Source organism: Durio zibethinus, chromosome 2 (assembly GCF_047325235.1).
Source record: "Durio zibethinus cultivar Kanyao isolate XHJ-2024 chromosome 2, ASM4732523v1, whole genome shotgun sequence".
NCBI classification, from domain to species: domain Eukaryota; kingdom Viridiplantae; phylum Streptophyta; class Magnoliopsida; order Malvales; family Malvaceae; genus Durio; species Durio zibethinus.
This window is the reverse complement of record NC_143163.1, coordinates 148,062-171,936: the sequence shown is the minus strand read 5'-3', so window position 1 is coordinate 171,936 and position 23,875 is coordinate 148,062. Positions and strand designations below refer to the sequence as shown.

Here is a 23,875-nt window from a genome sequence, read left to right as displayed (position 1 = left end):
CACATTGAATATTTTTTATTATAATGCAAAAAACATTCGTAATATTAATTTTATTAATAAATCATTTATTAATTTTTTGTAAATATGTTTAACATGAGATTTATTAACCTTTTATCCTTATACGATAAATTTCAATTAATTATAATCAATTGCCAAATTTAATTCGATACCAAAAAAAGTCCTGGGTGATTATTAAAAGGAAAAAAAAAATGGGAAAGATAAGGGGCTGGGGTTGGATAAGGATTATGATTAGTATTAGAGAAGAATAGGTTGAGGCCCTTGTTTAGGTAAGTATGTATCTATATTAAGAAGGGATGTGTAAGCAAATCCAATAGCATAAGCCAAGAAATAGCAAAGTAATTAAAACCTTGCAATCTAAATAGATGCAAAAGCAGTACTACTTTCGTGGTTGGATTCAGTCAAAGTCGAACACAGTATAAATTATAACATATTTATAATTAGATACTAGTTTCACTGCAGAATAATTTTTTATTTTTTTAAATTATGTTTTAAATATGGAAAAGTAAAATTTTTATATAAAATTTTAATGAATGATAATATGTAGATAAATATAAGTGTATTTATTTTTTAATATAAATTATAATATAATTTTATACAAATATTATTTTTTACATTAAAATATTAAATAATATCTTTACTAATGCAATATATATAAATATTAATTAAATGAATAATGAAATATATTCTTTTATATATTTTCAAGAGGATCGGAGTGAAATACTCTAAACTTGATCTCGATTTGATTTAAATTGTTGAAGAAAACAAAATTTAACCGAATCTTTATTTTTAAAAAAACTCATTTTTATTAAAAAAAAAAAAACCCACGTTGATTTCACTATGATAAATCAAAATTTATTGAATATAGATTCTTTTATCATCTTTATATTTATTAATTTTTTTATTAAATTTATCTAATAAATAAAATTTTAAAAAATAAAAAAATAAATGAAATAATACATGAATTTATTAAATTAAAATATTAAATAATATTTATTAATAATATATAAATAAATAATAAAATATATTTTTATATATATCAAAGTCAAAACGCAACATCGAAGTCAAAATGTAACACTTAAAACATTACTCGAACTTTAGCTGAATTAAAAAAAAAAAAAAAAAACTCAACTCAATTGTGCTCCATCTCAATTGTGCTTTCTTTCACGACAACAATTCCATTTCCTCTTTCTTTTGGCTACGAGTTCAACTAATCGAACTGATAGGCCTCTATCCCATCGGCCTTTCTCTCGTTTGCGGCTCTGGCTACAGTTACAAATTTTCTTAAATATAGGGGTTATGACCCATACCAATGGTCTAAGACATATGCAAAATACCCTACAAATGCAAAACAAACAAACAAGTCATTTAACACCATTCCGTTGTTTTCGCTAACAAGTTTGCTTCTCCACCTCTGGTTCTGTTTTCTCTGTTTCTTTTTCCTTTTCTAAAGAAAAAAAACCCCCAAAAAAAAACACAGGATCCTTCGGCCATTTCCAATGTCCCTTTTTGTTTTTATTCATTTGTGAGGTTGGTCTGTTCCCAATCTCCCCGCCCATTTACTTACGGCTTAAATGGGATTCTGTTCCTTAGCAATGGCCTTGGTCATATACAAGCAAATTTAATGAAATCTGCATTGTGAAAACATGGCATCTTCTCAAGTGGAGATTGTTTCCTCTTCGCCTTTTGGATGTGTCCTAAGGGACCACAACCGGAAAGAACGATGCAGAGAGAGCAATGTGAGAGCTGTGCAATCTGTGTTCGAGAAGAATTTCAAGGAATTGTTTAGAGATCATATCCATGGCTGCATCTCTCTCTCTTCCGCCGAAAATTCACAAAGTCAAATTACCCATGTTGCTTCTTGGGTCACCAATGAACAAGGCAATGGTAACCGTCATAACTTGCGATTGCTAAACAAGAACCAGCACCACCACAACAACATTAAAAACGAGGAGCCTACGGTTATCACCCCTAGGCAGTCTCCAGTTCTTGATCGATGTGTAACTAGACAGGCTCAAGATGTGACGGCATCCACCATCGAGAAACATGTAAATGAAACTGCAGAGCCATTATTAGTTCCTTCAAATTCAAACACTGCGTTACCAATAACATCAATGGCATCAAGTTGTAAGACGAAAAATGCCCAAAACATTTCCGCTCAATTGGAGAATTCCTCGGTCAAGCACAATCTTGGTGCTTCTTCCCTTGTTCAAATATGGGAGGCCAGGCTAAATCGATCCAACAGCGTAAATTTAAACCAGAACCAGAACCAAAGCCAAAGTCAAAGCATGGATTCTAACAGTAGCAGGACAAGTTCTGGCTTAAGCTCTATTGATAACAATGCCTCACCTGTCGAAGAACCTTCAACAGGTGATTCATTTGACGAAAAATTTGACAATGGAACAAAAAATGAGGATTCTTTAATAGACTGGGAGTCACAATCAGATAGAACTGGGCCAGGTGAACCACCTTCTTCTTCGTGTAGCAGGAGTTTTGATGCTGGGGAAAGCGAAAGAGTGAGAATTGCAGATATCATTAAGAGACTGAAAAATGGTAGAGAAGATGCGGATGATCATGAGCATAGTTATAACATTACTGACACACAGTGTAGAGAGCACAAGCATAATTCCACATCAGATCAAGCAGAGAAGAGGTGTTTCTCACAGGTTATAAACTCACCACGACTAAGAGGGCGACAAGCATTCAATGATTTGCTTATGCAGATAGAGCGAGACAAGAATAGAGAGTTAGATTTGCTAGTGGAACGCCAAGCAGTCTCAAAATTCTCACAGCGTGGCCGTCTTCAGGTATGTTTTCTTATATAGCCATAATAAGATAAATTTATTATATATTAAGGAATTCATTCATTCGTTCCAACTCGTTTTTGTTATGTTTGCTTTATGCTTTCCATATTACAGTCAATGCTGCGGCTTAGATGTCTTCAACGCAGCGTGACCATTCAAGATAAATGTCGTCCTCAATCACCGGGATCTCACGTGAATCGACTTTCACAAGGATCTACCATTATGCATCTCAGGTATCATGATTTTACTCCGTTTGCTTTGCTATTTGAAATTACTATGATATCACTGACTCCATCTGGTTATTTAAATAAGGAAGGACTGAATTATATAACAATTTATTCCAAAAACATTTGTACCTTTTGTAGTGATATTTAAACTATCTGCTCTTTCATTGTACCATGTAGCTTTGCTTGCTTCAAGCTAACAGATTAATTCTTGGGAAATCTGTTTGAATTTGAATCTCATCCAGCTACGTTTTACTTTAAGTTAAAGAAAGCTTCAGCCTCTAAATGCATGTGCCCAATTTCTAATTTATTCAATTAGATTTTCCCTTTGTTTTGCCTTTTATCGACCTATGTTAACACGAAACTTAAACTGAATACAGGGAGAAGTTTAGCAATGGCACTGAGCATCTCATGACAGCCCAGCTTGATTCAGCTACTCCAAGATGCCTTCATAGGGAGGTCTTAAACAACTCGATACAGTTAGACAAAAGCTCCACTTCCAAACCGCAAAGTGAAGATACTCATTGCCAAAAGGTGTCTTTCACTGGGCACCAGAGTAAATGGCCAGTTAATCGCTTGACAATGAACAGAAATGAAGATCTTCATGAGCAGGCCAAGCCACCTTTCGATGCCATACAGCAGAAAACAAGCTTGGAAGCAAGGTGCCTTGAGTCACTAAAGACTGCAGAGGCAACAACGCCCTTGGAGCGTCAATCTGAGAATGAGATGGCAAAGAAACAAGGGTCCAGCAGCCAACAACATCTCTTCCTTGACTCACAAGAAACTGCAGAAACGATATCATCTTTGAATGTCTATACACAAAATGAGATCGCGGAAGAACAAGTTAATCACCACCAGCATCGTTCTCTTGACTTGCAAGAAACTATAGAAACAGCATCCTTGAATTGTAGCATCGAGAATGAAATTGCTGACGAACAGGATATTGGTGACCAACAGCATCTCTGCCTTGACTCTCAGGAACTTATAGAGAACTCAACATCCTACAATGAGCAGGATGAGAATGAGGTAACTGAAGAACTGGAGGATCATTACCAACAATATTTTGTTCAAACAAATTATGACTGGTTTAGCAATATATCTCGACCCAGAAGTTATTGGGAAGGCTTACGGAAATCATGGTACCAAGAAGTGCTTAACACCAACGCAAAAAATGAGGAGATACGTCAGCTCCTAGAAAGGTATATTATCTTTTACATTTACTATTTCTTTTTACCATCTATGTTCACCTTCAGTAACTCCAATATTCATGAGTTAAGTGAAATTTGTGTATATGATGCCTCTAGTCTAAAATTGATGCAGTATAAACAAACGGGGTATAATTCATACGATTGCAACGTTCTGATTTAAATTGTTTAACTTACATTATTATCAGAAGCTATAGATTGTGCCAAATAAAATTTCTTAAACTACTTTAGTTTATGTAGCCGAGAAGATTAATGATGGTTGTTCCTTTGGTACACGTAACAAGCTAATTCATTTAATCAATATGAAGGGGGAAAAAATGCAAAGACAATGGGTAAACATTTGTCATAAAGTCTATATCATCTTTAAAATCATTTGCCAATTTTTTTTTTGTATATGTTCGATATATTTTATGGTCAAAACATTGGAATGTTTCGCATGCACAACCGTGAAAAATGAGATAAGGTTACATAAATTGATGAGCATTTAGCAAAGATCAGTACCTAGCTAATGAGAAAATAGTTCTTTGATTGCAAGATGCAAAACCCGTCATCTTAATTCCCAATTTACTTATGCAGGGGAAGAGTTTCAACTTTTCTTGCCAGTGATTTCCGAGAGAGAATGGACCGATTAATGATTTCTCGTGTACAAATGCAAGCAGATCGAGCTGAAAGTCAAGAAGGGGTGGACGATGAGGACAGAATGGTCCAAGTGATGCCTTACCTACAGAAACATTTGCAGCCAGCAGGTGGTCAAGGCGAAGAGGAAGAAAGTGTGGTGGATGGACAAGAAGAAGAGGAAGTGGAAGAAGGAGTATACGAAGAAGAAGAAGATGATGAGGAGGAGGAGGAGGATGAAAGGAGCCTAATCAGCCATCAATTTCATGAAGCCAATAATTATTTTAATCAATCCTCATCATCTTTGCAAGTGCCTTCACCATCTGATCTGATGAGGTCATGGAGTTTTCAAGATGATAACGAAACTGGTAATGATTCTGATAGGGATCCATCTGCATTTTCACCTCCACTAGGACCATCTCAAGGTCAATATTATCAGGATACTAGACAGTCCTCTTCTTCGATAAGCCGTCCTTCGCTGGTGAGTTCTTTTGGATATCTTTTGAATATTTATGTTGTTTCAACGTTTTCAAAATTTTTATCAGTTACTGGTCATTGGTTTTGCATTACTATATATTACAGGAAATGGAACTCATTTGTGATTTAAGAGGGCATATCGAGCAGCTTCAGCATGAGATGGGTGAGCTAAGAAAATCAATTCTAAGCTGCATGGACATGCAGATGAAATTGCAACAATGTTCCTTTAATTTGGAAGTTCATTCGGGTGAGACTTGATAACTAAAGTAATTAATTCTTTATATATTTTATCTTCTTGCTTCTCTAATTAAATCACATTTCTATAGTAAATTACATCTTTGGGTTTTTACAATAAAAATTTTCAGTTATCAAGAGGGAAAAAAAAAGTTAAGACATACGTTATGAAAATGAGATTTTGATTATTATTATTTTTTTTTGTATCTTCCATTCATTTTTCACTTTCACTTGACAACGTTTTAACTTTTTATGTAGTATATATTCAACAAGGATGGATCAATCTTGTGTTGTTAGTGTAGATAATATACAAATATATATCCCTTAATTAATCTCTCTTAGTTCTTTTGTTCTTAATTTTTCTCTAATTTGTTACCTAATAGCGATGACTAGTGTTGTTGAAATGATTAATATTACAGCTGGCGGGGAAGGAAGGAATTCAGCAGATAAGGCTCCATGGAAACGCAGTTGTTGTATTTGCTATGAAATGCAGGTTGACTCACTTTTGTACAGGTAGATAAATAGTATATCATGACACCAATTAAAGCTATCCTAATCCTAGCTAGCTGGCTAACTATTTATACATGGTGTTGTTGTATAGATAAAAACGTAATGATATTTAATTTAATTTATTTATGTAATTATTATTAAGAGATATTAATACATGTAATTTTTTTTATCTCTTAAAAAAAATTGAAAAGGATTGTGTTTTGGACTTGAAAATGAATATGATAAGTAAAACAGACTGCAGACTCTCGAAATTAAAAAAAAAAAAAAAAAAGACTAGTGATCGATGAGTGTGCATTAACATTTACACTGTTCTCCTATTTGATTTCAGATGCGGGCACATGTGCACCTGCCTGAAATGTGCGCATGAATTGCAATGGGGAAGTGGAAAATGTCCAATATGTCGAGCTCCAATCCTGGATGTTGTGCCAGCCAAGTGAACTAACGCATCGAGTTCTTGCTCCAGAGGACCGTACGTCTGCATTAATTCTTAATTGACACTAATTGAAATGCAGCACATTATTCATTAATTGCAAATGTACGAACTAATTGTTGAAGTTTTTTTATTTTATTTTTCTTTTGAATACATATATATTAATTGTGGATGTTTAATTATTAATAAAAAATTCACTAGTTTTTAGTTTGTATTTTTCGTTTCTCTATCTAATCACTACATATATATATACACTATAAGAACTGCATGTCTATAACTACAAGAGAAAGAGGCCAGACCTCTGTCTGTATGTGAATCTGTCTCTCCATATACTTAGTGAAAAAAATATATATTACTGCTACTCTATGTTTATATTTCGTCGAACTAACCATTTCCTTTCAAACTCTCTGCAATCTGAATGAAAGGTGAAGTAGCTATAGCTCCAATTTATGAGGAAATAATAATATGGACTTGTTATTTATAGAATCTTTAATCAATCAATTTTTATTGTTGACTTGTAGGGATATCATGTTCATCCAAATTCGATGGGAATCTAATTTCTTTCCTAACGAGACGGGTTCGAAGATAATGAAATCTCTTAGGCAAGACGGTGAAAGGGGAGATTTTGAATTTTCTGCCAAGGATGAGGAGCATATTCTTCACCTTGCCCCCGTCTGTGATATTTAATAAATATCTTTTACATTATAAATTTCATTTGAATTACCTCTTGTTCTAATTTTTTAAATGAAAATTTGTTCTATTTGTTTTGTTGTAGTTGGTGTAATTTTTTAGTTATTGTAAAATGGTTGTTGTTTTTCTAAAAAAAAATGGTTGTTGTTTGACCAATATTTATATGATAAATTATGAAATAAATCATTTTTAATGTTTTTTAGAAAATTAAGGAGATGGGGGATCTTCCGTCCTCACTAGATTCCCGTAGGGAAGGAAATGGGGGGGGGGGGGGGGGGGGGGGGGGGGAGGGGCGAAGTTAAATAGGTAGCTAGAAAACTACCCTAACTTAAGAATAATTACTTTAGCTACATAAATTTTGGTTGTACTTAATTTATTATTAGAGTTCTAGGAGTAGTAATTATAGTTTATATATATTTTTTTATTAAAAAAAACTCTTGGGTAAATCATGCAAACCTATCAATCCACACAATGTTAAAAGATACATGACATATAAGTGTGCGTTCAAATTACCACTTAGAATTTTCAGGTTAATCAAAGATGCAAATCTAGTGCTTATAAACACTTGTTGAGGTGATATTTATAAAAATATATATTTTGTAATTAATGTATTAATCTTTTGTTTTTAAATTTGATATGAGTAGTGCACTAAGTGCCTGTAGACACTTGTTAGAGCCGAACCCATTTAATTAAATGCCTCAACACCTGTTAACCCATTTAATTATATTCTTTCTTATTTTCTATTTTGAGAGAAAATTATGAAAGCGAACCTAGTATCTCTTTCTTTGAAAGCAACAAAGAATTTACCACCTAAAAGTTCACATAATCTGGTTTAAACAAAGATTTCAAGAGGTGAGTGAGAGATCAGATTAATGTCAAGTGTGCCTATGTATTTCACTGGGTCTGAATTTTTTTAATAAATTTATTTGTTTATGGTTTTAGCACTAACGATATCAGATATAGAGTTTCATTTTGTTCTTATTCTTATTGGACGGTTAGAATTCAATTTCCATGCACTGCTTTGTTTTTAATATATTTATGGTAGATCAATATGTCCTATGAAAAGTGTCCAGACTTAGTGGCCGGGGTCTAGCCTTTTGTAGCCATCAACTTGATAAATTTTTGGTTCTGGTTCCAACTTAGTTTTTGCCTAAACTGTAAAATTGTTTAGAACTAGAAATGGGCCGCCTGATGTTGCATGTTTATTTTTTTTATTAATTGAAATACTTTTTAAAAATTATTTAAAAATTATTTTAATTTTAATTTTAATTTTTTATTATTTTAATATGAATTTACAATTTATTTTAATTTTTATTATTTTGACGTGAATTTTAGAACTTATTATTCTCACAATATATATCTAATAAAAACTAAAAAAAAAAAAAAAAACTTCCTTTATTTTAGGGAAGATTCCAGCTACTCCTTCAAAGGCTGAGGTTCTCTACTTCAATAAGACACCTTGATATCTTAGCCATCAAAATTTTATAAATTTGGGGTTAAAAAAAAACAAGTTAGTATAATGACATCGACTTGGAATGAACAACAAAATTCAGAAAGTTATGAATCTTCAATCACGTTGATGCTGATGGTGAGATTAAGATAGGTGCTAGTTTGGCTCAAAATATAAAATTTCTCAGATTGAGACCGAGTTTTTGGGCCTACGTGAGATAGCTTGGAATTGGTTTCTTATCATGGAGAGATTTTATTTAGCTGATCTCCATGTCCCCATTTTGGATAGGTTTGATAAGTGTTGCAGATTATAAATATGATGATATGGTTTACTTATTATTAAATAAAGTGTTTAAATATTAATTTCATTTTATCAAAATAAATTCTTGAGAGGTCTCCTCTTTGTTTCATTATGCCGGTTATGTTATTGCCCATTTTTTGACAAGCATTTTTTTTAGTTAGTGAGTTCATATCAAAGCAGTAAAAATGTTGGAATGATTCTAGCACAGGTGAACTCTTTCTATATCTTCAGAGTGTTATTTTTTTTTAATATAAAAGGTTATTGGATCCAGAAGTATTAGTATTGCTTACGCAATTGAATAGGGAAAAATATACATTACTTACACATGGCAATAAAGATTTTGTCTCAGTTTTAATGAAGAGATTTTGCATCAATAAAGATTCCCGAGTTTCGCTGTAAGCGAGTATCATTACATACGCGGCGAGTAAAATCCAACTTTATATTGATTGTTGGTTTGTCTTTGTTACTTACTAAGTAGAAAAACACCCGGGCATTTAGGCCTACGAAGCTCAGCCCAGCAGTTGGATCCAAACTTTTCCTTGGAAACGGTCCTCGAAACACATTTGTCCACCACCGTTGCTGCTTTACTTCTGACAAGATCTGATTTTTTGATACATCGTCGTCTACCATTGGTCTTTTGCCACATTGCACCACTGCAAACTCCTACTTTTTAAACATCGCAAGCGCTTGCGTGGGCACAAACGGATCAACCTTTAATAAAATTGTCAATTTTCTTGCAGTAATGCATCAAATTCGTTCATGCAAGCATGCCACGGAGGAACGGCTTTTGTGTGTTAGAGACGTGGCAAATGGTGAACAAAGCAACATCGCCTCATCCAAAAGAGCTTGGCTTCTCAAATGTTCTGGTGGCTGTTGGTGTATCATGTAACAATTTGAATTGCACAAGGCATCTCAACATAGGAAAGCAAATAAAATAGAGGTTATACATTCAAGCTACAAAGCATCTCCAAAATTTCTACTGGAGAGAATTATAAAATAATATCAACACTACAGATATACCAATGATAACTGGAAAAGCAGTGACCAAGTACAGTGCCCCATAACCCTGCAAAAGAATCATCCTTTTTGAATCTTAGAAACGCAGAAAACAAATTTCAAAGTAAATGGTAGACTGACTATGCATCCATCACAAGAAATGCTTTGAGATTTTGATCCTAATTCAAACCAAAACACAGCAGAAAGATACCCACAGTAACCTCCTTAGAAATTAAATTACCCGATTCAAGAAAAAAATAACAACAAAAAACCACAGTAACCTCTTTGGAAGTTAGATTAACCAATTCAAGACAATAATTAATCAAGAACAAATAAGGAAAGAAAATTAAAAACTAAGAACATGATAATATATGGGTTTTAGAACATGTTCTCTATGAGCACTGATGTAGGAAGAAAAAATTTCACCCGCAAAGATCTGATACAAATTGCAGTTTAGCTCTTGCTCCCAACAACTTTTATTATCTCAATTAACTTACTAGGATTTTTATGCATTCCTTATTGAAATAATGATGGTACAATATACATATCCGACATGATCCTTCCTAACAGAACTTTAAGCCAATTCGGAATTTAAAAACATATTTTGCATGTGAGGTGTCAATACCATTCATGTGCTACATTGATACGTCTAATGCAATAATGCAATTCACTAAACAACATACACACAGTCAAGCAATTAGGTACCTGCACTCCTATTGCCAGCGGTGAAAACAAAGCTAAAATTTATGCCACACTTACAACAAAATGCACTTCTATGGGCAGTCATATTCCAAAAGGCAAATTAAGCAGGCATAGCAATTGTGCAACTCTGAAATGAATAATACAACCATAAACCCAGGGTGTTAAATTAAGTCATCAAAGTCTATTAACCATTTTTGTTTTATTTAAGCATTAGTGCCTCAATAAGGCAAGCTTCATCGCAAAAAGCCAACCATTCAAAAAAGAACAGATGCAGAAACTGATATCAAATTGACCTGTAAAGAAAATAATTGTTAGAATATTAAAATCAGGGATAAAAAAGCAAACCACTGCAGGGGGCACTTCTGTTTCATCGCTAATGTCAGCATCTTCAATTTCAGCAGCAGAATCCCAATCAATATTCAGTCTCTTAGCAGCCTCTTTAGGATCAATGCCGGTGTCTGTCGCCTTTGCATATAGGGATTTTCTACGTTTTTTCTTTGGCGCTTCAACCTATTTATTAAAGACAGCAAGCATTCTCAAATCTCAATCCAAACAAGAATATTTCCCTGATCAATTGTTTGCACAACAAAAATGGAACTAATAAGTAATCTCATTGAGGCATATTACTTCTGGAGTGTTAAATGAGTATCTTGTCAGTTATCATATAAAAGAATTTAGTCCTGGAACTCCAGAGAAGCAGACGAAGATCACAAAAGGACAAAGTAAAGGAAGTTGAACTTTGAAGAAGGTAAGAATGATGACACAACTGTAAAGTTGAAAGAAGTTCAAAACACAGAAATGGGAGAGAGAAAAAAAAGAATTGCATAAGCTTTTTCGATTGTTGAAAGTATTCAATTTGTTTTCACTTTAGTGTTAGTGAAATTACATTTTTTAAATTAAAACCTTCTGCTTCATGGGAGATTCTACCGAGTGGGTAGATAATAACCAAATTCCAATAGTGTTAATATTTTAGGCCAAAGATAAGCAAAGCAAACCACAGAATGCATGAACATGAACAACTTTACAACTTGATGTGCCATCAACACTAATTGGAGTTAAACCAGCTTTGACCTTAGGTAAAGCAGCTCCATTCACATGTGAGAAGCTTTCTAGACGTAATCTTCAGCTAGAACCTAGAAGCAGAAACTAAGGAGTGAGGATTGACAAAGTCAAAAGTAAAAAAAAAAAAAACCTCTAAATTAGGCCAGTTGCTCATTTCCTCAGCTAGCATCCTGAGAGCGACACGATTTGTGGGGATCTTCCCTTCATTGACCTGTTAAAATAGAGAAACAAACAGCCTCTTGGAACGGTTTCTTAGATTAGTGTTAGAAAGAGGATGGTGATAGTTTAAGCGAAAATGAAAGTAGTGCAAAACCATCTATGGGCTCCAAGCTTCAAAAAAGGATGCGAAAGGATATCGAAAAAAAAAAAAGGAAAATGACAAGAACAGGTTATATAGATATGGGATGCGCAGTATACAAGTAAGTATGCAAATTGAAGGCAGGGCAGGGAAGGGAAAGGGAACTCACTTGTTCCAGAGAGTCGACAAGATCATCCCTGGTAGGGGAATCAGGATCTTCAATCCCGAGCAATCTCCTTCTCTCAACTTCTCTGGGGTCCTCTATCATCACGGTCAGTTTAACCTGTATATAATATATATATATATATATATATAATTAAATAAAGGGAAAGAATAAATAGTAAAGAAATTAAACTATTAGTAGTGGTGGTAGCAATACATACCTCGCTGAATAACATATCCCGGTTTTTCCTTAGAAGTTCCAAAACCTAGTAATTAATAAACAGATTGATTAAAGTGATACATTAACAGGGAGTGCGATACTACTATTACTATGCTAGTTATAAATAAAACATCGTCGAATTGAAGGAATGGAGTGGTCTTACCCTTTGGATTTGGCGAACCCATTGGAGGTCCTCGTTTTCTTCTTGTTGGATGGTTGGTGATGAAGCATCATCTTCATCAATGCCAACTTGTTGCGTGTCTTCCTTCCTGACCCCAACAACAACCACAACTCCACCACTACTCTTCCTCCTCTGGAGACTCATCAAACTGCGGACTTTGTTCAACTTGAGATTCACAGCCAATGATTTGCATGTGGATAAGGTTTTAGGCGCAGGTGGAGATGAAGATGAACAAGTCGATGCAAATGCCACTTGGGACGCTTGCAGAGTCCCCATCTACCACTATCACTACTACTACTTTTTTTTTTTTTCTTGCCCCGAAACCTAGACACTTGAAAGCCACTAACGAGTTTCTCTTTGGGATTCCGATTGATTTTTCCTCATTTCCTAACTGTTACCAGCTAGGTAGCAGCAGTATTATGCTATCAGCCCCTTGCGCACTGGGCCTTGACCCTGAGGCCTCTTGGTCTACTAAACAAATGGGCTCCGACAGCTTATAAAATTAAAGAGAATCACCTAAAAAATCTTCTATCTGTTCCCTTATTTGTTCCACAGGTGTTCAAATCCAGCTCTCTTTTTGGACTGTTACATATCCTCTACCTCAACAAAGGTGAAGGAGTAAAAAATCCACCATTCCTGGATTGATTCCGGTTTGTAAACCGGGTGTACGGGCAAAAAAAAAATTGGACAGAGTACAAATATAATGCCTTGAAAATCATACTTAATTTCTACTACTAGTATATTTTTAATATAATAATGCTAGTGTTGACTTAACCTTATTATTATTATATATATATATATATATATTGTGACTTAATTTGATGATGGGGCATTGCTTTGATCCAACCCGGATCTCTGTTATTAATTGCTTTAAAGGTGCTAACTGAAAGAATAAGGAATAATTAAACGCTTTCGATATTGAAATAAGTGAGCATATATATTACTTATATTAATATGAGTACATATGTAAGTGTTATTTATTTTATCCTTTCATCAAAATAATTAAGATTTAAAGAGTTAATTACACCTATAGTTTTGAATTTTTGACTTAAATTTTATCTTAATTTTTAAACTTTAAAAAATTCTAATCAGATTCTTAATTGTTGAAAATTATCATATTTTGATCATTTCATCTATAAAACTATTTAAATTGATAATAAATGTAACTGACATCAATAATGGCAACAATTAGCATTTGACGTGATAGATGAAATATCAAAATAAAATTTTCTCAAAATTTAAAGACCAAATACGAAACTATTTCAAAAATGCTATAAATTTCATATATATTTTATAAATATTAAATTTAAAATTATAACAATTAAATATCATTTTAAAAACAAAAAATTATTTTCTATTAAAAATATTATTTTTCTCATAAATCATAATAAAAATATTATTTTTATTCATAAAATATATTTTTAAAATATTAAATATCTTTTATTTTATTTTTTCAAATATATTTTATAAAAAATAAATAAAAGAAAAGATAAAAATACTTCAAGAAAATATCTATTTTTATATATTTTATAAAATATTATAATTTAAAATATTTTTTAATTTTTATTATGATATGATTATCAATAAAAAAATTTTTTAATAGAAAATAGATTTTTTAAAAATAAAAATTAAGTTGAAAATTTCAAAATAATTTCGTTAATATTACATATTATTTTAAAAATTTAAGCAAAAATTTTAATATCGATTTAAGAAATTAAATAAAAATTCTATATCATGTTAAAAGATTGTGTACAAATTTTTAGATCATTTTCAAAAATAAATTTATTAAGCTATTCAAAAATATAAAAAATTTATATTCTTATAAAATAAAAAATATAATTTAGAACATTTTTTATTTTTTATAAAATGTATTTTATAAAATATATTTAAGAAAGAAAAATAAAAGATATTTAATATTTTAAAAAATAATTTTTTTGGATAAAAATAATATGTTTTATTTTGAATTATGAGTAAAATAATATTTTTATACATTTTTTTGTTTTTTAAATGTATTAAATTTTTAAAAAGGAATTTGAAAATTTTAACTTAATTTTAAGTTTTGAATATTTATTTTCTATTTAAAACAAAAATCTATCTAATAAATTATATTATAACAAAAAATATGCAAATATAAATATAAATATAATATTTTTATAACATATGTATGAAATATATAAAATTTTGAGATAGTTTCATTTTTTATCCTTAAACTTTAAAATAATTATATTTTGATCCCTCATCTGTCACGCGAAATACTAATTGACATCATCATGTAGTGTTAGCTAGCATTTGCAACTAATTTAGATGATTTCATAAATGAAGTGACCAAAATAAGACAATTTTAAGTAATTGAGGAGCTGATTAGAATATTTTAAAGTTTAGAGATAAAAAATGAATCTGAGTCAAAATTTAAGAACTATAGTGCTATTAACCCAAATTTAAAATATTTATTTCGATTCACATTCAAAGGTTAAAAAAAAAAAATTTAACATTTACAGTAGTGTAAGTTGATCATTTATCATCTATATCCAAATCCAAAGGTAGTGTTTTGTATCATTTTCAAGATCATTATGGTAATTTAATCATTTTAGTGATTTTATTATTAAGATTATCTTATCACTTGTGATTTTAAATTACTCATAATTTTAAATTACTTTTTCTTAGCAATCATTAATTTTTAGAAATTAAAAATCAATGTGTTAGATATTATTAAAATCAAACATCATTTTGTTTGAAAGTACTAAAATATGCATATTATAATAATTATATAAGTAAATGATTTCAATGTTAATTAAAAATAATATTTTATAAAATATTAGTAATATTGTGTTTACTTGATAATAAAATATAATTGAATTATTAAATTAATAAACATATTTATTGATAGATAAATTAATTTTTATAATATAAATTATGTAAAACATTTAAATTATAAAATAAAATTAATCTATCAAAATTATAATAAAAGAAAAATAAAAAGATTATATTATAACATAACATTAAAAAATAAAGAGAAGCACACAAAGGATTTTTGAACTTATTACAGTGAATATTAAATTAAAAAAATAAAATTTTATAATAAAAAATAATTACAAATTTGAGAGGAAATAAGTTTTTAATTGATATAATAAATATGTAATATTAATTATTATTAATTTTACATATTATGTCACCTAAGTAATGAAAAATCTCCCATTATTTTGAATGAGAATTAGATCATCCAAAACAACAATCTAATTACTTTCTGTAATCTAAAAATGTCGTCATATAAAATCATTAAATATTTATTAAATATGATAATCTAATTATCATTTATACATCACCAAAAGCTTTAACCCATCCCAAACACCACTTAAATATCAACATCTCAACATAATTCAAGGTCATGTTCAGCAAAACTGTTTTATAGGCGTTTGAAGCTGCAGCATTATCAAGATAGAGTAATTGATTACTCTCAGCTAATAATATATCAAATGATTTATTAAAGCTCTGTGAACGTAAATTATAAATTGTTCAAACCCCAAGGCCAAAATGATGACCAGGGGGAGGAGTTACCACCTGATGCGTGGGGTGAGGCTGAGGCATCTCAATAGCCTAATTGATTTGTTTATGATCGCCCATGTAATTGGTGCTTCATCATGTTAACATACATCCCATAGAAACAAAACCCCCAGCTCACGTCACAGTGGACACAGCCTTCACCTCACCCTGTACACCAATGCCGGCCCCTCCCACCACGGTCATGCCCAGCAATGCTGTCATGCATATCCCTTCTGTCACCGAACACGTCAGGATTACCATTCCCGCTGTTTCCATATAGCACAGCTGCTAAGTCATCACGTTGCTCATCATCTTCGCCCAATACACCCTCTCCTCCTTGTCGAATACCTTCTTTACTCTCCCTATTTTTCATCTCCGCAAATCCCGTCATGCCATCCTCACGCTCGCCAATGCCATCGGTGATATTTCCATCAGTAGCTACATTTCCATCATCATTGCATAACAATGCACCTTTTTCTTGTATATCATCTCCATATCGCTGGTTCTCTTTCCTTTTGGTTGGAGTTATTTTTAGTTTTACTTGAGATTACAATTTATTTTGGGACACACTGGCAGGCATGTAATATGATAATGGGTGCAAATACAACATGATGTTGATGGAATAAGAAAACCAGATAAAAATGGGCTAAGAGTGCGGGGATAATAGCACTTCAGCAAAAAAGAAAACCCCAATTCTTACAGCTATGGATCATGAGTTCTCCGTCATTGAGCTTGGGCTTGTTTGGAAAGTTTCTGAGGAGACCAGATAGAAGGTCCAAAGTTCTCCGCTCCCTTTTTTTCTTGTACAAAACATATAGCTTGGCTAAAGCAATCAAATGCTTCGTTGATAACCCCTTACCTGGTAAAAATTGAAGGTATTTGCCTTGATAAGACGCACATTTGCACCATCAACAACTGTATTAAATGGTTCATGCTACTGCAACCATTATCTTTTACATGAAAATACAATATTCTCACTCACAGTCACAACGTCCAAAAATCTAAATATTGATTTAAAGCACTGATAAAAAAGTAAGGGACTCTAGAAAACCAGAAGAAAATCATTAATGAGTCATGCTCTATCTAGCAAACCAAGGACCAAAAACCAAGAGTGATCAACTTTATATGTTATTTGATTCAATCACAACATTACAAAACTACTAATAAAGAAAAAGGTGGGAAAGAGATACATAGACTGGAAATCGGATGAGAACAAGGGAAGAAGAGGGAAAGAACCAAGGAGAAAATCCTTATAATAAAATCTGTTAAACCAATTCATCATTCATTATTCATATAACGCCACTGAAACTGAAAAAAATTTAAGTATTTATAACCTGCCTGTTATCCCTAATACTCGTTAAAGAAATAAACTAACTGGTATAAAATAATCTAAAATTCCTTAAATATATAAAAATCAATAGAATACATCTAAAGGCTAATATACTCTTCAATCATTATGAAATTGTTCTACTCTCCAACAATGTTTAAGATAACAAATACACACATCGTTTTTCAATAGATTTTAAGTGTCAAACCTTAAAAGTTCAAACAGTGTTATATGATAAGACAACAATGTATTTATGGTATTTTAAGATTTTTGAACAATTAGCAATAGAAGCTCCCAACTTCTTAAGGCTATAGTTATATCAAAAACTAGGAAACAATAGGGTTTAACGACTTACCTGACACCGAATGAAAGTAGCTTTAACCCAACTCTTAGCCCTAACTTTGCAACATTCTTTGATTTAAACCAATTAAAGGTTATCTAGAAGAGCTTTCTTCATTTTATTTCCTTTCATTTTGGAAGCCACCAATTAGATCAAAATAACCAAACGCCCTAATTAAAATTAAAAAAAAGAAAAAGAAAAAGAAAAGAAAACAAACAAACCAACATAAACAATTATCAGCTTACATGATAAGAGCTCTGCTGGAGATTTCAGGCCAAATTGATCGACGAAGTTGATGAGATTAAAGAAAGCATAGATCTTCATTTGAGAATAGCCCTCGGTATTTGATGAGATTAGGTTTGAAAAAGGCACAAAATCGGTATATTTGAAACTTTTTAGACAAAGAAGTGCGAGAAGTTTTAAGTTTTTGCTTTTACACTTAGATATTAGTGAAAGAAATAAAAGAAAAAGACAATAAATGAAAGTTTTTTTAAAAAAAGAAAATGGTACATATATTTTTTTATTTGGATAATTAAAATTAATAAATAAAAAATAAAAAAGTTTAATAATTATTGTTTGGATAAATAATGAAAATAATGAAAATAATTTATCATATTATTTTCTCTAATTATAATTTTTTTAATAAAGTAACATATAATATACAAATATATCTTTATACTACTTAACTTGTATAAATAAATTTTTTTGAAAAAATTAAATATATTTAATACGGTAAAATATATTAATTAGTTATTGATTTACTCTTAATTTTATGTTTATTTCAACTTTTTAATTTTTTCTGACAATAATTTAACTTGTTTGTTATTAAGGCTTTAAATATTATAAAATATTTATAAATTGTGATGTTATATAAAATACTCATAAAAATAAATTATCTTTATAAAAAGTGTCATTTATATAATCAAATATATCTCATAATAAAAATATGGATATAATAATCTTTTCATAAAAAAAATTTTTTTTCAACTTTTTTTTCTCTAGCTTTTTTCCAAATTTAAGTATTAAAAAGGTAAAGATTATAAGGGAAATCAAAAGTTTTTTTGTTTTCATCTTCTGACTTTCTTTTAAATTAAAAATTTATCTAAATAAAAAAATTTGCTTTTTCTATTTCCATTACTTTTCTTTATTTTTCTTTCATTTCCTTTTTTTCTCCTCAATCCAAACATAATATTAGTTGAATGAGATCAAGTGAGTCAAGGAGGGGACTGATGAGAATATCAATGGAATTTTAGAGTAATGAAGGTGGCACGTTAAGGAAATAGAGGCAAATTATATTACGTACAAAGGCAAATATTGCTTTTGCCCCTAAAAATTACTTTTTCTACTTTTTAGAGTTAAAAGTTATATTTGTTTCTAATTATTTGTCTCTAGTAATAGGTTGTGTTTTACTGAAAATAGGAAAAATATTATGAGATATGTGATAAAGAAAAAAGAAATTGAAATTTTTATTATTGTTATAAGAATGAAATTGCAATAGTAATAAAATATATATTAAAAAAAGTTGTAAACCAAAAAAATAAATTATAATTGTAATAGAATATATTTTGAAAAAAGTTGTAAATAAAAAAAATAAAAAATTGATATAACATATTGCATATATAGTTTTAAATTTCACAAGAACTATTAAGTGTCAATTAGAATTGGATAGATAATTTTTAAATTTAAAAAGGACATGATAAGTAATAAATATAAAATTAATTTTTTTGTATATACTGAAAATATAAATTTTATAATTAAAGTTGAGATGAATATAATCGATATTATTATTTTAAAGATTTAATATAAAAATTATTTGAAATTTCAATATTTTACGTAAATTTTTTAAAAGATAATTTTTTTTTATTCAAAACATGATAAAAAAGGTTGTTGAAGGATTTGAATAAATTCAATCTTTGTAATTGTTAAACATGTTGAAGGATTTTGATGATTAAATAATTTATTAAATAAGGTTATTTGGTAAATAAGTAAAATTATTTATTATAAAGATGAAATCCATATTTTAGTATTTTAATTTAAAAAAATATATATCCATATTGATTTGATTTTTAATTATAATTTGGATAATTTTGCTATTTAAAAATTTTAGGATTATCTAATTTGTAATTAAAAAATGCTATCATACTCTTTTAAAAAGCTATCTTACGTGTTATTCAAAAAATTATCTACAAAAGCATCATTGTGGCAAATCTTATCAGATGTCTATGTATGTTGTAATAATATATATATATATATATATATATATATATATATATATATATACACACACACAAGTTTTAAACTTGTATGATGCATGGAAGCATATATGTCAATAAATTTATATATAATAGAATTTTTTTCTAAAATGATAATATAAGCTTTGAAGTTTATGAACAACTTAAAATTTATATAATCATTTTTATTTAAATTTTTTATATTTTAATAAAGTAAAATAAGTTAATTACAAATTGGATATTTTTATGCAATTATCATCAAATTTTTAAAAAACTCAAACTATAATTTATTGAATTCAAGTAATCTCTAAACAAAAGGCAATAGTCTATTCGATTCTAAGAAATTAAAAAATTTGTTGTCTTTAAGTCAATCTTGTTTACAAACTTTTTTCATAAGAGATTCTTCTATAAGTTGTCGAAGTAAATATGTGGTAATTGATTCTTGAGTATTTTTTTCTATCTTTGAAAAATGTGTCATTTTACACGATGAGTTAATAAATTTCACAAATGAAGATAAAGAGATAGATAAAACAACAATTTGTAATTGGATTAAAGTTTAGTTATCATCTAGATTATATAGCTTTGTAACAAACATAAACATACAATGCTGGATGCCTGTTATGGAGGAATTGTGTTAAAATTTGTCCATGTGCTAATAGAACCATTTCCACTTGCACATGTAAAAAAAAAAAATTTGTCATTGCAGCATGAATAATAGAAGTAAATGGAGATCTGTTGAGTTGGGTTCATTCTTGAGAATGACCATTTGTATTGATTATGTTGCTCTATGGGTAAGGACTATTAGGGATGTAATAGATCAAGTTTGAGCCAATATAGTATCAAGCTCGAGTTTTACTTGAACTCAAACTTGACTTTAAATTAGAAGCTCAAAATTCGATTCGAACTTGATCTAATTTTTTTTTATTGAGCTCGATTCAAAATAAAAATCGAGTTACTTGAACTCATTCGATTAAGCTCATTTAACATGTAAAAATAAACTTAATTTTTATACTCGACAAAAACTCAATTAATTTTATTTGAAGATGAGCTCAAGTTTGAAATTTTTTTACAATTATTTTCTTATCAACGATAATAAATAATATATTTTCAAGATAATAACATAATAATAGCAATAATAATACTAACTCACCAAATGATTCAAATACAATTATAAACCAGTGATAACAAAAATGAAGTAAAAGTAGAATCTTAAATTTTTAAGCCTAAGCAGGTAGGCACTAGCAATGTACCAAACGAAGAGGAAAAAAAGTAATAGTCTTTATTAAGTATGATAATATATAAGATGATTCCAAAAGAGCAAAGCACAAAATATAAAGTTTTCAATCAAATCCAAAGAAAGGTAGTATTTCTTTGAATATTATAAGAAGAATCCATATCTTCAAAAAAACTAAAGTTGCAATTAATTGCTTAAAGCAAAGGCATTAAGTAGAGTTTGCCAGCCATTCCCTTTTCATACATAGTAAACAACAAACAAAGAAAAATCAAGAAAATGATGCACTTTAAAAAGTTATAAACTAAAAGATAAAGGGTTTAGGCACATAAACTAATTAGGGTTTTCTAGGTTAAGTATGTTAAGGGAAAAATAGTAAATTATTAATTAAAATATATTAAAATATAAAAGCTTAATTAGGCTCGCGAGCTACTCGAGTCAGATATTAAAATGCTCAAACTCGACTCATTTGATAAGTTGAGCTACTAAAGCTCAACTTAACAATTATTGAGTCAAATTTGAGTTTTATTCAAATTGAACCCGAGTAGCTTACAAGCATTAATGTATTATTTACACTCTTACATATCATAATTTGGGTAAATGTTCTCTGTAAAAAGGATAGAACTGTTCCTTAAAATGTTTTTGGAGTTTTGTGTTACTTGAGTAGTTCTTGATTGATATTAAGAACAACTTTCAACATCTATAGTAGAATATGACCTTGAAAATCTATTTTCAATTACATGGCATAATTTGTCGCGAATGTTGCTTTTTTATTAAAATTACCCTTCTCCTTTGTTTATTTATTCTTGTGCCCATATTGTGTATATAAACCTTATTTAGTTACTAGTAAACTACAAATAATTTATTAAATAAACCAAACAAATATAGTAAAAAGTAATAATATATTTATATGAAATAAATCACAAAAAATCATATATAATTTTGCAATAAAGGCAAACTGATACTTAAGAAATAACAAAAAAGTATTAAAAAATAAACCTAATATCATGGTTAAATAGATATAAAATATAAGTATAAAGAAAAAATAACATTTGAGCAACACAGACTAAGAAATGATACAAAGTGAAAATTAAAGCGAAAATTGAAGTGGAGTTGAGTGGTGATCAAAATATATAAAATTAGTAAAAGACGGTTAAATATACATCGCTTGTCAAAATTAAAAACCTAGAGATACTTATACAAAAAGTGTGTTGTAGGTTAATAAATAAGACAACTTTAAATTAAAAAAGTTAATATCGAAATAATAAAAATTGTTAGTGAATGATGGTCAAATAATGGTTTTGCTTTCTATATTTATAAATGAAATATATCAATTACTTAAATAGATACCATATTTAATTAAATATAAATATATCAAATAATTGATTAGAAAATAAACTTTTTTATGATTATAATTTTAGTATTTATTAATTTATTAATTATATTTTTAAAAAATTATTAAATCATTAAATAAAATCTTTTATAACCATAATTGTAGTGTTTATTAATTTTTTTTTTGAATTATTTATAAAATTAAGTTAAAATTTATTTTAGCCGTGATTTAATTTGTTGAATAAAGAAAATATTTATTTTGATAAGTTGGTTGAGGTTGAAATATTAATGATGGAGAATTAATTAGATATATTTATTGACTTCTATATTTGATTATATTGTATCATTGATTTATTTGTAATTCATATTATTAATTGAATTAATTTGAGCAATAATGTTATGGGATGCATGGCTTATTAATCACAACTTATATAAATAAAATCTAACATTAGAATGTATGATTGACTTTATAACAAACACAAAAATCTAACATTATAATATATCATTAATGTATATAAATATATAAAATCATCATACTATTTATATATATTTATATGTGAATAACATCCATTATTCAGTTAGATACTATTTTAATCAAATATGAATGTATCAAATAATTAATTAAGGAGTCAACTCTTAATCGTAATTATAGTGGTCATAAATTTTTTTATAATATTTATAATTAGATTTCAATAGAAGTTATTTGAATCATTAAAAAGTTGTTTAATTATTTTTTTTTTGAATCATTAAGAAATCTTTGATTCTAATGTATCATTGATTTAACTTTAATCTATAATTTATGATATTTTATTGGAAATAAAAGGTAAATTAATTGAAAATTAAAAAATAAATATAATTAATGTATTGAAATATTTAAATTTTTTTTATGAAATCAAATCAATTCATATCAATTTAAAGAAAAATAAATATGAATAATATAATTAGTACAAGACACGTGATGATTGATAGAGATTATCCACATGTCAATATTATAAGCTATCTATATTGGACATTTTTCCTTTTTACCAAAAGCTTTTACTTTTATATATTTCCTAGTCCGTGGCCCGTATGATGGTTATTATATATATATATATATATATATAATATTATATATACAAATAAGTATTCTTAATAAAATAATATAAAATTTGTATATATATATATATATATATACATTAAAATTACTTATGTAAGAAAAAGTACTTTTGTCAATAAAACCTTTACTTAATTAGTAGTGAGGAAAAAAGGCCTTGGAACCTTGAGATTCAAGGTCCAAGTCTCACCATATGTGAGTTT

The 23,875-nt window shown here is 29.1% G+C and overlaps 2 protein-coding genes across 5 annotated transcripts; one reads left to right on the top strand and one right to left on the bottom strand.

The window, feature by feature from the left end:
* Positions 1–1,517: 1,517 nt before the first annotated feature.
* LOC111308481 (uncharacterized) lies at positions 1,518–7,368 on the top strand. Its single transcript, XM_089742197.1, has 8 exons — positions 1,518–2,825; positions 2,937–3,055; positions 3,427–4,245; positions 4,828–5,347; positions 5,449–5,590; positions 5,997–6,090; positions 6,416–6,556; positions 7,039–7,368. Exons 1-7 carry the CDS (start codon positions 1,665–1,667, stop codon positions 6,522–6,524), a joined length of 2,964 nt encoding a protein of 987 aa, XP_089598323.1. The 5' UTR covers positions 1,518–1,664; the 3' UTR covers positions 6,525–6,556; positions 7,039–7,368.
* A 1,917-nt stretch (positions 7,369–9,285) lies between these two features.
* CEST (death domain associated protein) lies at positions 9,286–12,967 on the bottom strand. 4 transcript variants are annotated; one of them, XM_089743452.1, is made up of 7 exons: positions 12,561–12,967; positions 12,399–12,443; positions 12,185–12,298; positions 11,848–11,928; positions 11,001–11,165; positions 9,978–10,023; positions 9,286–9,868 (listed from the first exon to the last, which is right to left on the bottom strand). In XM_089743452.1, the coding sequence occupies exons 1-7, from the start codon at positions 12,852–12,854 to the stop codon at positions 9,705–9,707; spliced, it is 909 nt and encodes a 302-aa protein (XP_089599578.1). In that variant the 5' UTR covers positions 12,855–12,967; the 3' UTR covers positions 9,286–9,704. The 4 variants fall into 4 exon arrangements, with proteins under 4 accessions (XP_089599578.1, XP_089599585.1, XP_022762564.2 ...); XM_089743459.1 differs by lacking the exon at positions 11,848–11,928; XM_022906829.2 differs by having other exon boundaries at positions 9,844–10,023.
* Between the last annotated feature and the right edge of the window lie 10,908 nt (positions 12,968–23,875).

Coding starts and splice junctions, on each gene's coding strand:
- LOC111308481 (XM_089742197.1), top strand. CDS start 1,665: ATGGCATCTTCTCAAGTGGAGATTGTTTCCTCTTCGCCTTTTGGATGT. Junction 3,056..3,426: donor TCTACCATTATGCATCTCAG/GTATCATGATTT, acceptor AACTGAATACAG/GGAGAAGTTTAGCAATGGCA. Junction 5,591..5,996: donor TAATTTGGAAGTTCATTCGG/GTGAGACTTGAT, acceptor TTAATATTACAG/CTGGCGGGGAAGGAAGGAAT.
- CEST (XM_089743452.1), bottom strand. CDS start 12,854: ATGGGGACTCTGCAAGCGTCCCAAGTGGCATTTGCATCGACTTGTTCA. Junction 11,166..11,847: donor GCAACTGGCCTAATTTAGAG/GTTTTTTTTTTT, acceptor TTTAATAAATAG/GTTGAAGCGCCAAAGAAAAA. Junction 9,869..9,977: donor TGCTTTTCCAGTTATCATTG/GTATATCTGTAG, acceptor TCCTATGTTGAG/ATGCCTTGTGCAATTCAAAT.